Below are 15,514 nucleotides of genomic sequence, written 5' to 3'. Positions count from 1 at the left end.
TAAAGGAATTATTTTGTTTAAATTTAATACTTTTAGGAAGCTCTGTTAATAACTGTCAAGTTTCTCTGCTGCAGTTAGTAAGCAGGACAGCAACATTTAGTATCTTACAGTAACATAAGGCTAATTTATAAGCAGTATTGCAGTCTCTTGGCTAGTGCTAAAAGCCATTACTACCATACTTGTTTCCCTGCAAGGAATACAGAATTGCAGCTGCCGTCTGTTAAGTTAGCTAATCTCTGCTTATTTTTCAGTCTAGAATTATTGTGGTAGCAGATAATCACCTACTTAAGTAATTTTTAGTTTCTGCATATTATTTGCTAATAATTATAGATTTTACTTAGTACCTTTTACAGTCTGTGTAAATTATATTTTTTCCTAACTGTCTTTTCACTGAACAACTTGGGTGTGTGTATTTAAAACTATGTTTCAAGTCTGATGCTGGAGAAGAGACCATAAAACCAGGAGAGCTCAAATAGTTAGCATTTAAATAATGTAGTGTATTTTATACTCACTAAAATCTTGTTCCTTGTGTAGTAATATTCACCATGTAGCTTTTAGAAGAGCATTCAAGGATGAAGTACACAAAGCTTTTCCAAAATATTTTAGAGTTATTTAAAAAAACCCCTATCAATACAATTCACATTTTATGCTGTATGTCCAGTTCTCAAATTATGGCTACAACTTGCTCTTTGGATTCTACCAACAGTTAGTAAAATCCTAGAAAAATTTAATTTCTCCCAAATTTAGATTTTGATTTCAAAATTTTATCCCCTCATTATCTTCCAGGTTTGCTATTCTTTAGTTATGCAGTACCATCTCTGACTAGGTGAGGTGGTTCTTTTAGGATTAGGGGAAAAAAGTGTTGCTGGATCTGCAATTTCATGTGTTAGTTCTTTATGTGGATAAGACATTTTTTCCATCAAAAAGCATTTAATGAGTTTTTAAAAATATGCTCCATTAATCCATACATCCACACAGACATACTATTTATGTTAGGTAGAATGTGTTCTGTGAGATCACTGGGTCAACTGAGGGAGGAGCAAAATAATGGTCTTCTGGTAAAAAAAAAAAGTCTTTTCCCCCATCAATAGGATCAGGTCTTAGAGGAAGAAAATAATTTATTCCAGCAACCCTACAAAAATCAGTTAAAAAAATAGAAAATTAGTAAGACCTTTAAAAAACTGTGCTTACTCACTGACTCCTACTGAAAGTCCAGTTTTTGTTAGTCATTGTTATAAATTGATCTTGATGAAAATAATTATGACTATTCATAGCAGGTATCATCTGTAAGTTAAGGTTTATGCACTGCTGTAGTGAAGTTGACTAGTTAGGGATACTATTAAGTCTGTTTAATGCAATTGTCTCAGAAGAAAGCTCCTTCAAAGGCTGTCAAACATCAGTTCCATTCAGAGTTTAGGCATAATCCCAAATCCACTACTGTAGTGTGAGATCCTGATGTGCCAGCCTTTAAACCAAGATGGGTGGCCTGTACTGTACAGTGAGAAGCCTGTCTTGAGCAGTGATAGATCACTTTGCTGTTTTGATGGAGCATTTTGATTTAAGCCTTAATCTATAAGACTCTTGTACCGTGTAATATGATAGAATGCAGTTATACAATTACTTTGAGTCTCAATTTTTCTAGGGTCTATACCAACGTAGAAGAAATAGAAAACCCAACCCAGAACCTTTGATATCTTTTTCTTGCATTTAGTGTCTGTTTATTCCTCCCTTCTCCCACTCTTTCAGCAAGAGATTAAGATAATCCAGCAGGGTAGTGAAATAGCAATGTTGAAGAGTGTCATAAGAGCTACAGAAGGCAAATACTTCCTCTATTGTTAGTTGTTAATCACTTACCGAATGAACCTTTTTTTCCTCTATAGTCAATCTGATTTAGACAAGTGTGTGTCAGGCTACTCAACTGCTTTAATCAGGAGTGATTTATCTTAAATTAAATATAGTTTGGTTTTTTGGTTTTGGTTTTTTTTTTAAGCTACAGAGTTAAATGTTTTTAGCTTCTGGAGGATATCGTAGATAAAATGCTTGGAAATATGAATACATTTTGTCAAATCAGAATGCTGGTTAAGCATTTCACATGTTCTGCTAACTAGGAAACTTTTCACATCAAATAACATTATGTTTCTTTTAAAATTATCTGAAGTAGGAAACTTAGAACCAGGCTTGCCGTTTAGTGATTGGTAGTGGAGCAATTGCTACTGCTTGCTTAACAGTTGACATGTAAAATTCAGAAAACCCTGTAATTAGTTGTGTTCTCTTACCTACTGTAAGGATCTCTGTGTGCTGTTTTGTGTTGGGTTTTCTGTTCTTAAATAGTGCTGGAATACTGCATGCTCACATCTTAAAACTAAAATGAAAAAAAACCCCCAGACTTCAGTTAAAAATAACGAACTATAAAGAGTTTTCTGGTGTTTAAAACAGACATTTAGAGGTTCAAACTCCTATTGCATTTAGAAAAGCAGCTTTCCTAAAAGAAGAATTAATTTAAAATAATTTATGTAATAATTTCTCTTAAGCTGCAAAATTTTCAGGAAAATAGCCTTTGCTTGGAATGAAACTATTTACAATACAGCACATGTAACAACATCTAGTCATGGTATGATGAAGCACAAATCATTCATTGGTCCTCACATTCCTTCCACAGCTGAAGTCTACATAGGAATTGGGAAGCCTGCTGAGGCCACAGCATGTACCCAGGAAGCAGCTAATCTCTTTCCCATGTCACACTATGTTCTCTACATGAGAGGTCAGGTGGCTGAACTTCGTGGAAATATCGATGAAGCCAAACGCTGGTATGAAGAGGCCTTATCTATTAGTCCTACACATGTGAAAAGCATGCAGAGACTGGTAAGTCTTGAGTCCACATTCATAAGTACTTTTGTCTCAACTTATGATATTGCATTGTGAAATCTTAATTTAGTGTGGGTAACCCATAGCTTATGAGTTTTGGATCTATATTCTTACTAGCAAAACAGCTTTGGAAACAGTCTTTTCTGGCTTTTTATTCTCTCTTCTGTGTGTGTTGGGACATAAAAAGGATCTGCAAGCAATAAGACTATTTCAGTCCTAACAAACTGCAGAAAAAGAAGTCATTTGCATCTGCCTAATATTCAGTGCTGCTGGGAAATAAAGGTGGCTCATAGTAAGAGAAGAGTTGGATACTGTAGTCAAGAGGAAAGACCAGTCATTCTGCTAATTCCAAACTAAAAGTTCAATTCTACATGTTGATTGATTACCTTCATGCTATGTGATTTCTTGGATTTTTGAAAGGTAGAGAGTCAGTCTTGCCCTCAAAGGAATGTGTAGCTTTAAGTACAAAGGTGCCTTCCCCAGTATAAATGCATAAGTTTGTTTATATACGTACATGTATATATTCTGTGCTTATTATGTTAGGAGAATTACTTTTTTTAAATCCAGTTTTCTTCCAGATAGAGCAGAGTGGAATAGCTGGAATCAGCTTCTTAACCAATCTTTTTGTTCAGAAGTAGAAGCTGGTTTCTGCCTAGGTGCTTATGAATTATTCAGACAAATTTCTCGTGCATCCCTGAGGGGAACATATGAGACAAAAGATCAGATAGGAAGGCAGTACAGGGAAAGTTTTTTGTTTCACCTTTTCAGCATTTCAAGATATTTGAGCCTACTGACAAATGCCAAAAGGTTCCTTTTTCTGAAGAAGTAGGCAGTCGACCTAAAGCAGTACAGCTCAGTGCAAATGAAAGCTTATGTTTTTCTGGGTATCTTTTTGCCCCTCCTCTGAATCCACCTTTGAATAAGTAGTCTGTAAACACACAATGCTCTTCAGAATGACTGAGAAATTAGCTGCCTTAAGAGGCGTGTGAGATGAAAAATACTGTGCTTCCAATCTGGGTTCCTTTTTTATGAGCTTTTCAGTTTGAATGCAAGCTAGAGGATATCTATTCGTTTCATTCGATTGGCCAGTCCTTTTTAAGCATTCTTAAAATTGTGAAAGCTTTCTCTGTTACTCTAGACCTTTCCTGTACTAAGATGTTGTTTTGAATAGATGCTGAGAGATCTATGCTGCTTAAATACAAATATTAAAGATGTATGCTGTAAAAATACTTGTCTGTGTGATTGCATGTGGGGAAAAGGTACAGGAATCTGTATCCTTCTTGATCTTTTGACTATTGCAAAAAGTATTTTGAGGAAGTTTGCAGTGTTTACTCTTGCCTGTGTGTATAGATGAGTATCTGTACATCTCAACACTTTGTTTTTGTGTATTTACCTATTTATTATGAAGAGATATGATCTCAGTGGCAGGGGAGCTATAGCAACAGCACTATGGAGGTACCAGCCACAATATTACCTTGTAATATTTGTATTCACAATTCTAAGCTGACAATCAGTTTATGAACCAAAGTTCGTGAAAAAATACCTTATTTTCTGTGATTAATTTGATATTTTAAAACTATTTGATATGGGTTTCTAGCAATGCTTAGAAAGCAATTATAAAATGCTGTTTCAACCTAACAGTTACCCTTAGAGCTTAGATTTATTTAATAAGCTTTGGTGAATTTCTTTTTTTGGGCAAATACCAAGTATAGATCACAATAACTTTATGTATAAAATGCAACAAAAAGGAAATAAGATTTAAGGATGGCACAAGTTCTAGTGTGTAGCATACATATCCAGCCCTGCCTCTCCAAGTAAAATTACTTGAAATAGTTGAACCCGAAATCAGTTTTGAAGGTTTTTTTCTTTTAATTAAAATTTTAGAATGAGTGACATCTGATACTCGGTAAAATTTCCTGGTGCTAGTGGTTTAGAAATCTGGATCTTTGATTTGAGATATTATTTGTAGTTGTTCAGAGAAGAACAAAAACTAAATAAAATGTTTATTTATATTTGTATGAACAAGAATGGCTTATTGGGAATAGGCAAGATTTCTCCTTTTATAGTCCATCCTTTTAATGATTATACATCACTCTGGTAGGAAGGATGAAAAATTAGACTTTGAAGCTTTACTATTTTTCAGTACAACTTTTTGGCCATAACTCTCTTTAAGTACTTATTCCTGAATACGATCTACTGTTTCTACACAGAAACAACCTGATTAACCTAAATTACTGAAGAAATGTGTGAAGAAAGACTAGAAAGTTTAGTCTTGTGGCTTGAGAACTGATGTGCTTCCTCTCGTGAGTTGCAGCATGTCCTGTTCTTGGGAGTTTCTGCATAAAAATTCTTGGAGCTGTCTCAAGTGCAGACTCCATATTCTGTTAATGTGACCATGAAGACATGCTCTTTGCAGAAGTCTAATGTATTATCCGAATGCAGTTACCTTTTATTGGCTGGTATGATCTGTTAAAAGACTGTATTTGTCTAAAATTACAATTTTCTAAAGAAACAAGTTATTCATTATGCTGCTGTCTCTAAGGTCTTCACTGATTTACTCCTGTTTTAAAGATTTTCTAAAATGAAAAACAGGAGGACTTGGCAATGGTGTGAAAATTGGAGCAGTTAAGAGTGATGGAAGAGATCTGTTCACCAACAGAATAATGATAAATGAGAGGGTTTGGAAGCTGTATTTGCTTTAGTAATGAAATGCCTAAGACAACGTGACACCAAAGGGTGGGGGCTTGATCCACGAATAAAGGACAATTTGTTTAGCCGTGTTCTGTATTCTACTTAAACTTCTTGGGAAGTGGAGCTGATTGGGTTACACTGCTACATTACCCAAGATGTGAGCTACTCTGCCAGACGCCCGGCTGCAGGGGGCAGTGTGTTTGTGCTCATGCTCACTGCAATTTCAGTCCCTTCGGAAAGGTTGTGGGGGTTATTAATTAAATCAGCTGAACAACAAAACTAGTTCTTTCAAAGAGAAGTGCTGTTAAAATTCTCTTTAGTTGTTTGTGCAATTAAATTATTCCTCATACAGTTAATGTTTAAATCCATACATTCGTTCACTGTATTCTGTTAAGCAATTCTCATTTTAAGATCTGCCTTGTTCTCAGGTGCTATTTTTTACTGTTTGTCGCTAACTGAAATTTTCTCTGAGCCAGCGGTTATACCACCTTGCTATTTGGCTAGCTCTGACTGCTCGAAAGATGTCAAGAGTGAGGCAGTAAGATGTCAGTATCAATTAAGTGTACTTCACAGAGTGCAGCAGCAATGCTTTTGAACGAATGCAGTGTCCTTTCTTGTTTTTAAGAGTTGTATAGTGCATATATATATATAAGGGAAAACAACGCAAAGTTGTGTTCTAAAGGTTTGAAATACTTCAGTTTGTGTTCTGTATTTCAAATCACTTTTTATCACACCCAATTAAATTTAAAATTTTCTTTAATTACTAAATTGAAAAATGATGATTTGCACTTCAATTGAATGTCGTATATACTTGGTTGTCACCTGCCTGATTTTGGCCAGAATGGATTTATTTGAACAGCTTTCTCCATTCTCCCTACCCTTTATCATCACCTCCAGATTTCTGCATTACTGCTGCCTTCCTGCTTTTGTCATTGTTTTCCTACCCTGTGAAAAAAGAATAAACAGTCTTTTATCTCTTGCAGTCAGAGTGCTGTTGTGGAAAGTAGCCCTTACTGCTGACGTCTGAAAAGTCCAGAAATGGGCCATCATTCAGTAACGCCTGAAATGGCAATGAATATTTCGACCCATTGTCCAGGAAACAGTCTGTGTATTCTCTCTCAGGCTGAAAATTTCCTAGCTAAATGTAGCTTTGACATGAAATAGTTTTTCCAGCATCTGTATATCGTTATAATTGTAGAAGACTCTAGTATTTTTTGAATATTAAGTAATTCATCATAGTACTTGCCAGTTAATCCTATTAGTAGCTTAGCTTCTAAGAGTAGAAAACTAAAACAGAAAGGGAGAAATTACTTATCCAAAATTACTCATGTAGAAATTAGTTCTCAAAAAACATTATCTTAAAGAATTACGTTCCCCACTCCACCCTGTTAGATATCTGTTAAAGTTTCCTATAATTACACAGAACTAAGTCAGATCTCTTAAGGCTTAGATTAACTATGTGCACTTTACCTCTCAGTTATAAATATATTGTTATTTATTTCTAACTACATTGACTTCTTACATTTTTTTTCAACCCAACTTTGCCAGAAAGAAGCCTGGCAGTATGTATGGGTCGTGTATGCTTATGAGCCTGTCAAGGATGTTGAGCTGACTGAAAGAAAGGAAAAGCAGAGAAGACTTCAGAAACATGAGTTCAGACCCTGTTTGAAGGGGTCAAGGGAGTTAGAGAAAGACTAACACAGTCACCTAAACTAACATTTTCCCTTCAGTGAGGCAGTATTCTCTAGTATGCATTCTTCCTTTCATAACAAGGACCTCATCTGGGGAACATCCACTAACTCATTTGATTTTCATTGTCAGGCTGCTACACTGTAAAAATTGTTGGTTTAGGCCACATAGGCTTGTCCTAAGCATGTTATGCTGGTTCTTGTGGGTGGTTTGTGTTGTAACTGATTACTGTAGAGCTAAATGCTAATGCCAACATTTGACTTGCTCTCGAAGTGCATCCTTATGCACACGGTGGTCGAAGAAGAATGGAGAAATAACAGTAATTGGTTTTGTTAGATTTGTTAGTAAATATTGTGGGTTTGCCCTTCAGAAACTTCAAGGTTTTTTCATAGAAAGTAGAGAAAGCAAAGCATATGTTCAGTCAAAAGCTCACTGCTCCTTACAGAAGGCATTTTACTGTGATTTGACCACTGTCACATCTAAATATTTCAAGTAGTTGCATTCTGCACTCTGAGCAAACAATGGCAGTTCTACTTGCATTTTAACCTGAAACATGCCCATTGAGTTCAAGTGACTCAAGGACCGTTTCAATACACTTTAAATTCTTCACCTGCCATGTGGCACTCACAGGCTATATTCTTTTCTGCCTTGAAAATATTATTTCCCGTTTTAGCCTTACGACAGAAAACCATCCGTGCTTAGTGCAATAAAAAGTACATAGCACCAACTTGCATAGTCATTAGCTTTTGAAATATAACAAAGTGTGAATCAAGGTGAATAAGTTCGGTGTTTCCCTTTTTTTTTTTTTTCAAAGTTATTTCCTTTTATTTTTAGTGTTATTGAGCTCAAGTACAGCAGTTAACCATTTCATACTGATTCATATCTTAAAGATTACCATTGGAGGAAGACCAGTAGAATTTCTTAACTCCTGGATGCTTTATCTGAGTTTCACAGTACTCTTTTAAAGCAAATTTATTTTTGTTCAATATTTGACAACAGTAATTGCTACAAATTTGAGTTTAAACTAGAATTTAGTTGCTCTTTTGGAAACAGAAAGTGACTATGGGAATTTACTGCACTAATTTTGTTTATAACTTGAAGCAGTGAGCTTGTATTTACTCAGGCAGGACTGTCTGTGCTGATCCGCTGAGAACTGTTGTTCCAAAAGTGGTATTCTGGGGTTGATGAAACATAGGTCCTGCTTCATAAAATACTTTCTTTCCACATTGCCCTGTATTTACTCTAAATGGCTTAAAGCAACTATAGCAGGAGCAGATCTTTCAATAAGAAAATACCTCCACTCTTGGATGCTTTTCACCAGCTGAGAGTGAGCTCTGTAAGGACTCTTCCACAGGTTTCAACTTGTCTGTGCTATCCTCAGCTGACAGCCATTAGAAGAGGAATACTGCAACTGGGCTTAAATTAGTTGTTTGGTTTAGACAATCTGTGAATATCTGAAGATGAAAAGATAATCTGATTTTGTGCAGCATGCACTGTCATTGCACTGGACATAACTGGGTAAAATGAAGAATCTAAGCCATTGCGGTGTAATATTGGGAATCTAGCTATACTTAAGGCAGCTTTCTGTAACTTTTTCTTAAGTGATTTTTAGATCTATTATTTTAATTAACTAATTTTTTTAATTAACTTTCCTGAGATTTCTGCTTGAAAGAGAGTTTGTCTCTGAATTGAAAAGTGTGGGGTTTGTTCGTTTTGGTTTTTTTTCTTTTCCTTTTTTTTTTTTTATGTAGGGATTTTTGCCTGGTATGCTCAGCTTTAACTTTCTGTTTTCGTCTGTTTTCATGTTATCTGTGTGATAGATTTTTCTACAGTTTATCAATTTAGGCTCAGCTTGCCAGAAACCATTTTACCGCTTCTATTTGTTCCCATTTTAAAAAATGGAAAATTAATTAGTGGTAGATGCTGGCAGAAGGAAGGGATGCTTTGGCTAGAGTTACTCCTCTTTATTTGGCAGGTCACAAACCATTCCAGTGTTTTTATTGTGTTGTGTGGAACTGATAAAATTCCACCCATCAGATAATTCATCACAATTTGCTGTTGCAGCAGGTCAGTCTACAGTGTGCAGTATTACTCCAAAGTTTCTTCTCTTTGCTTGCAAGATTTTAAGAATCTTTGTTTTCCATTTTCAGAATACAGGTAGTGTTCATCTCAAGCTTCAATTCATGTTTTGTAGCATAAAGTCTTTGAACTGTATTCTATTATCAAAACTGAGCTATTATCAATTCGTTTCACATACAGCAAGTACAGATTAAATATCACAATTTGGTAGGTAGCAAGTATCATTTCAAGTTCCAGGAATAAAATCCAAAGATCAGAATGGCCCTGTCCAGATCAGGGCTTTGGTTTTCCTAGACATCATAACAAAGCATCTGAGGAGGGATTCCCTGCCCTACACTGTCCGTTTCAAGTAATTAGTTGACAGGCAAAGAGCTGGGGAACAACGGTACAATTACATACCGTTTGCATAATGGTAATAGTATTTCAGATACACATATAAGATACATCAACTTGCCCAGAGAATTTGTGGAGTCTCACATGCTTGGAGATATTAAAAAAACTGACAGGATACAGTGGCCACCCACCCTAGATGACTCTACACTAAACTTCAAGTTTGGATGTAGACAGTCCCCAGAGGTCCCTTCCTACCTCAGCCATCCTGCAATTCTAGGAATGCAAGCAAGACAAGCTTTGTAGATAGAGGTAACGATTCTGCTAGACAACATGATAGGAACACTTGTTTGTGGACAAAATCTTGTTACAGTCTTCCTATAATTCAAGAATTTCCTTATTTTTACCAGTGATAAAAATCTAGAAAGCACAGATTTTGTTCTTTCTTCCCTCATTTCCATGGTACATTACCCATAGCAATGATGGAAGGGAGGTGCAAAAGCTTAGTATCTTTCTCAACTGTATTCACTCATCTTGGATACATGCATGTATAATATATATGTATACATATATTCTCTGCTGCAAACCTGCCTTAATATTTTGGATACATCTTATTGTCTTTGCACTGTAAACGTGAGGTACTGCCAAATCATGTGTCATCCAACCTAGTTATTATCAACTGGTCATTGTCTTGCAGGCATTGCAGTACCCCGCAGTTCCATAAAATGGCCCATTCTGTGATAGCTAGTTAATAATGATGCATTTTTGATTGTTGCCAGTCTGATATTTTTATATGCTTGATTTGGCTGGGGTTTTTAATACTTGAGCTTTTTAATGATATTTTTTTTTTTTTTAAAAGCATGCAGATACAATGTAACTGCAAGAATGGCCACTTGATTCCAAAATATTTCTAGTTGTGCTCCTTATGCAGCCTGCTTATGCAATGTGGTTGGGGAACGTCCATCCAAAAGTGTCAGTGACAAAACAATGCAACTGAAAAGCCTCAGTTGGGATCTTCACAAATCCAAGCTTTTGGTTTCTGTCTCTCTCTTGATGGTTTTCTCATGGGAGGTTCAAGTATACCTTAATGATCTGCATTGAGTCTTCTATAGACAAAGATGTGTCTAATACTATTTAGAGAACGCAAAATATTTATGACTCTCTACAGTTTTTTACATGGAAAGTATCTCCTTGTTTCATATTACTAAATAGAGATGATGAACAGACCAGCAAGCTAGTAAAAGCATCTGATCACAGCGTAATGAAAAATTAATTTTTCAGGCTTTTTTTGTAGGTGTTAGAAAGGGTGATTCCTATTAAAGTCTTTCCAGAGTCCTTCCATCTCCTTATGCATTTTGCCCTCTAAAGGGCTGACTACGTTAAGTGTTGTCACTTGGGTTTTGTTGATATCCAAAGTACTCTTTGCCTTTTCCTCCATGCCTTTTGCTGGGTAACTGGCTACCTAAAAAAGGATGGAGGGCAAAAAACGTACAGATTTTTACTAGTGGAAAAATACTAACAAGCAAGACTAATGTAACAGAATGAAAATGTCAGTAGTCTTAGTCTCAGTAATTCAGGGTATGGCCAGGAGGCCTTGTGTCAGTGCTAATAGTTGCTCTTGATATTTAAGTTGTTCTTGTTTTAAAAAAGAATAAAATGGAAACAAGAGAAGGCCCAGAAGAAATTGAAAATGTCTGCTATTCCCTACTATCCTCTGTAGTGTCTTACATCCCTTTTCATGGATACTTGCTGGTGCTTTTTTGCATGGATCTCAAAAATACAATTTTTATTTTGCTCTGTGTAATTGCCTTTCAATATGAGAATTGCTTTGCAAAACACTTTTTAAATTAGGTCATTCTGCTGAAGTATGCACTGGGCTAATTATGATTATTTTGCTTCCCTGGGCATTTTTGTGCTCATTGAATTTGTTAAAGTATTACTTTATAGCTGGAGCTGAGAACTTACAAAGCAATCAAAGCTATGTGGCACCTGGTATGCGTGACTGTCTTTCCTTTAGTCTCTAAGGGCTTTTGCTTGTAGGCAGCATCTGGCATCTAATAATTTATAATTGAATTTCATATAATTAATAAAGAAATGTTTTTAAGGATTTATTTTGGGGTAAATATAAAGAATGTGAAAAAGGCTGGAGAGAGCAGCCATCCTCAACCTTAAACAAATGAAGGGGGTTTTATTTTCCTTTTCCTGAGAAAGGTTCTGTTGTAGAATTCTGTAGGTGAGAACTCATTAACTACAGGAAAATATTTGAGAAATGAAGTCCTCTACATGTGTTGTCTTTTTTTTTTTTCTTGTGCTGCATAACTTTGCATGCTGGTGAAATATAACTAAATGCTACCATCAACAGCAATCTGAATGGGACAAACCATTCTATGTGGTTTAGTTGTGGTTGTTAGTAAATACATGTGAGAAACTTGCAGCACTGTAGCCAAGCGTCTGAGACCTAGCTCTTTAGCAGTCTCTATTATAATAACGTATTATAAAATTGCGCAGGGGTTATCAGTGCATGTATTTTGCTATAAATGTCTTGCAGTTCTAAGGTGTGTTTCTGGTGCGCTGATGAAATTACCTTTTGCTTTTTGCTTTACTTCTGTCACGGGGGGCTTGACTTGCTCTGGCATAAGCCATTTCCTGAGACAGACTGCTCTTGAGAGGACCAGAAGTTACCTAATCAATTACGATCCCTTTTTTTCTGACTAGGAACTATAAACAACTTGTTCCTAAAAATTGTGCTTTATCTTTTCCTCATCAAGCAGAAAGTGGCCTACCTTAATGCAAAACTGGAGATCTGGAAGCAACTGTCCCTCAGGAAATTATTTTAATGCATGCTTTTGCCAGGGTTATGTCAAACAGCTGCATTCCTCAGATAAGTTGTCTACTCTGGTACAGAGATTTTTCCGCAAATCCCCAGTCTGGGACAGTCTTTTTATGTCTCTTTATCTCTCCAACTCATCTCGCTTTAAATTTTATTTGAAGACCTCTTTTCCATTTACTGAAGGTTTACTTCCTTGCTAGCCAGTACTCTACTTAGCAGTCCTTCCTCTGCTCATGAGTCTACAGTTTAAAGATGAGTTGAACCTTGCGCTTTGGAAGGATTCAACCAACTTACTATGTATGAAGAGCATAATATAATTTCTCCAAGATTAGTTTTCTTTAAACATACTGTGTTTTCTGGTAGCTAACTGGTTTTAGATGGAGTTAAAGAATTGGCCTTTAAGGTTAGTGCCAGGCTATTTTTTATGTCAGGCTATTTTTTTTTAATCTAGATGATCAAACTAACAGAGAAAGCAATTATTTCAGTGAGCTTTAACTCATGGGAAAACCTGAAAGGTGTTTTGTCCAACTCTGAAAACTGTGTTCCTTTCTAAGGCTTGATGGTTATTTTTCCATTATTCTTCATATTGGAGTATATTTTTTCAACTAGTAGCAACAAATGGTATGAAGAAAGTTATGTGCAGCTACTACTCTTCAGAAAGCTGCCGTGTCTTGCTTTCTCAGTAGGGGAGAGGAGACATGCTGTTTGGCCATCTTACATACTGCATCTTACTAAAAAAGGCCAGTGTTTTCTCTGAATAAAGCTGACTGCTGTCTTCTGTAACTAGAGTTAGGGAATAGGAGATGAGAATGGTCTTTCAAGTAAAACCGTTGTGGCCAAAGCTGTGGACTACAAGAGCTCTTTACTGAAAGTCTTTGGGTGATCTGCTTCTGTACTGTAACTTCATTGCAATCAAATTTCATCGGCACTCTTGATACCAATGTGCTGAGACAATAAATAAAACTAAAATATGGCCCGAGGCCAAACCATGAAAACTACTCGCCATAATCCATCGCTATTGCATGGATGGACTAGTGGAAACTTGTTCTTAATGCATTTTTATATTCTTGTGCTGCTCTATGCCATCTCTAGTTTGATTTGTTTTCCTACATCCAGCTATATCGAAACCTTACTGAAACCCAGACAAAGTAGTTCTACAACTCCCCCCCCACCAAATTAACATATCTAATGAAATACTGTACAGGTCAGCTTAGTGTCTCACTGACGTGGTTTAACCCCAGCCAGCAACTAAGCACCATGCAGCCGCTCACTCACTGCCCCCCACTCCCCCAGTGGCATGGGGGAGAGAATTGGAAACAAGTAAAACTTGTGCGTTGAGATGAGAACAGTTTACAGGTTGAAATAAAAAATATAATAATAATAATAATTGTAATGAAAAGGAAGATAACAGAGAGTGAAATACAACCCAAGACAAACAAGTGATTCACAATGCAATTGTTTACCACCCACTGACCGATGCTCAGTTAGTCCCTGAGCAGTGATCCACCCCACCCCAGCCAACTGCCCCCCGATTTATATGCTAGATGTGATGTCCCATGGTATGGAATAGCCCCTTGGCCACTTTGGGTCAGCTGTCCTGGCTGTGTCCCCTCCCAGCTTCTTGTGCCCCTCCAGCCTTCTTGCTGGCTGGGCATCAGAAGCTGAAAAATCCTTGACTTAGTCTAAATGCTACTTAGCAACATCTGAAAACATCAGTGTGTTATCAACATTCTTCTCATACTGAATCCAAAACATAACACTATACCAGCTACTAGGAAGACAGTTAACTCTATCCCAGCCGAAACCAGGACATTCACCAGTGATAAACACATACTGTGTTTTATTCCACTTTTCCCTATTACCATACTGCTAACCATTCCTTTCTTCAACATTTGTTCTAAGGCCTTGCATGTAATTTAAGAAAACTGAAATAATAATTTTCTTTCTGTAATACAAACAGTATACTACTTTTTGGTAGTAAAAATGCTTCCACTATTAACTTGCTAGCTAGTCTTTGATTTCTTTTATTTTTCTTTTCTGTCCTTTTCTAGGATGGAGATAATCCAGTTCTCGCAACTTGATTATCTGGATCTCTCTGGTTTTGGTTTTACACTGGCTTGGAAAAGAAAATTCCTTTACTTTTGCTTTGAAAGTCTGGGTGCCTTTTTAATCTGATTTTCTGCTGAGCATAAAGGATCTTTTCATGCTGTTGCTATGATGTGATGTAATATTAATATCAACACTGAAGTTATGAGCCAGTGTCTTGGTAAACTGGTGTTGATGCTGTACATTTGGCATTGTGAAACAATGGTCTGAGTTTCAATTTGTGTTGACTTAATTGGGTAGTGATTGAAAAGTCTGGTCAATACTGCAGGCTCACTGAAGCCATAGTAAGCTGACCATGTTTAACCTGGGTACACCTGTACCAGAGGCTATGTTGTACAGTTTATTTGCTTGAGTCATTTATCTATGTGTAAAAGCACAAGGATCAATGTTTTCTAAAACTAGACTTTTTTCCAGTACTCTGCCATCTGCAAGTAAACATGCCTACCATGTGTTTAATCCAAGTTCACTCTACATGAAACAGCAAATGCAGATTTAGAGTTGTTAATGCTTTTAATGCCACTTCTATCATGGTAAGCTACTTGGCTAAACTGATATGAGTGGAAAAATACATCATGAGTGAGACTTAGTAATGCTAAACTTGAAAACAGAAAGCTGTTTTGGGCTTTTGTCACTTTTTCAATCAGCAGGGCAGTGTTGATCTGCACCTTTTAAATTCTGATATTAATATGCATGGACTTTATAGAGAGAAAAAAGGTAGGAGCTTTTTAGTTTCAACAGTTAATCACATATGTATGAATCTAGTCGGTACATTTTGTTAAAACACTGACTTTGCAAACAGCTCTTGGCATTTGAAAAAAATACCATTAGTTATAGTCTTTTTTTTACCTCCACACTATGAATTTTTACACTGTTGAACCAATAGCTGATTTAAATCTTGAATTCAGTATTTGATATTTGGTCTTA

At 36.3% G+C, this 15,514-nt stretch overlaps 1 protein-coding gene across 5 annotated transcripts in view; it reads left to right on the top strand.

The window, feature by feature from the left end:
* The window catches only part of TTC7B (tetratricopeptide repeat domain 7B), a 141,777-nt gene that overhangs the window by 108,932 nt on the left and 17,331 nt on the right, over positions 1-15,514 (top strand). For all 5 annotated transcript variants that reach the window (XM_052782973.1, XM_052782974.1, XM_052782972.1 and 2 more), the window contains one exon: positions 2,660-2,862. In XM_052782973.1, coding sequence (XP_052638933.1) covers positions 2,660-2,862 — 203 coding nt within the window. The remainder of the gene's footprint in view (positions 1-2,659; positions 2,863-15,514) is intronic.

Source organism: Harpia harpyja, chromosome 3, assembly GCF_026419915.1.
Source record: "Harpia harpyja isolate bHarHar1 chromosome 3, bHarHar1 primary haplotype, whole genome shotgun sequence".
Taxonomy (NCBI): Eukaryota; Metazoa; Chordata; class Aves; order Accipitriformes; family Accipitridae; genus Harpia; species Harpia harpyja.
Note: the sequence above shows the minus strand (reverse complement) of the source record. Positions and strands in the feature narration are given on the sequence as shown.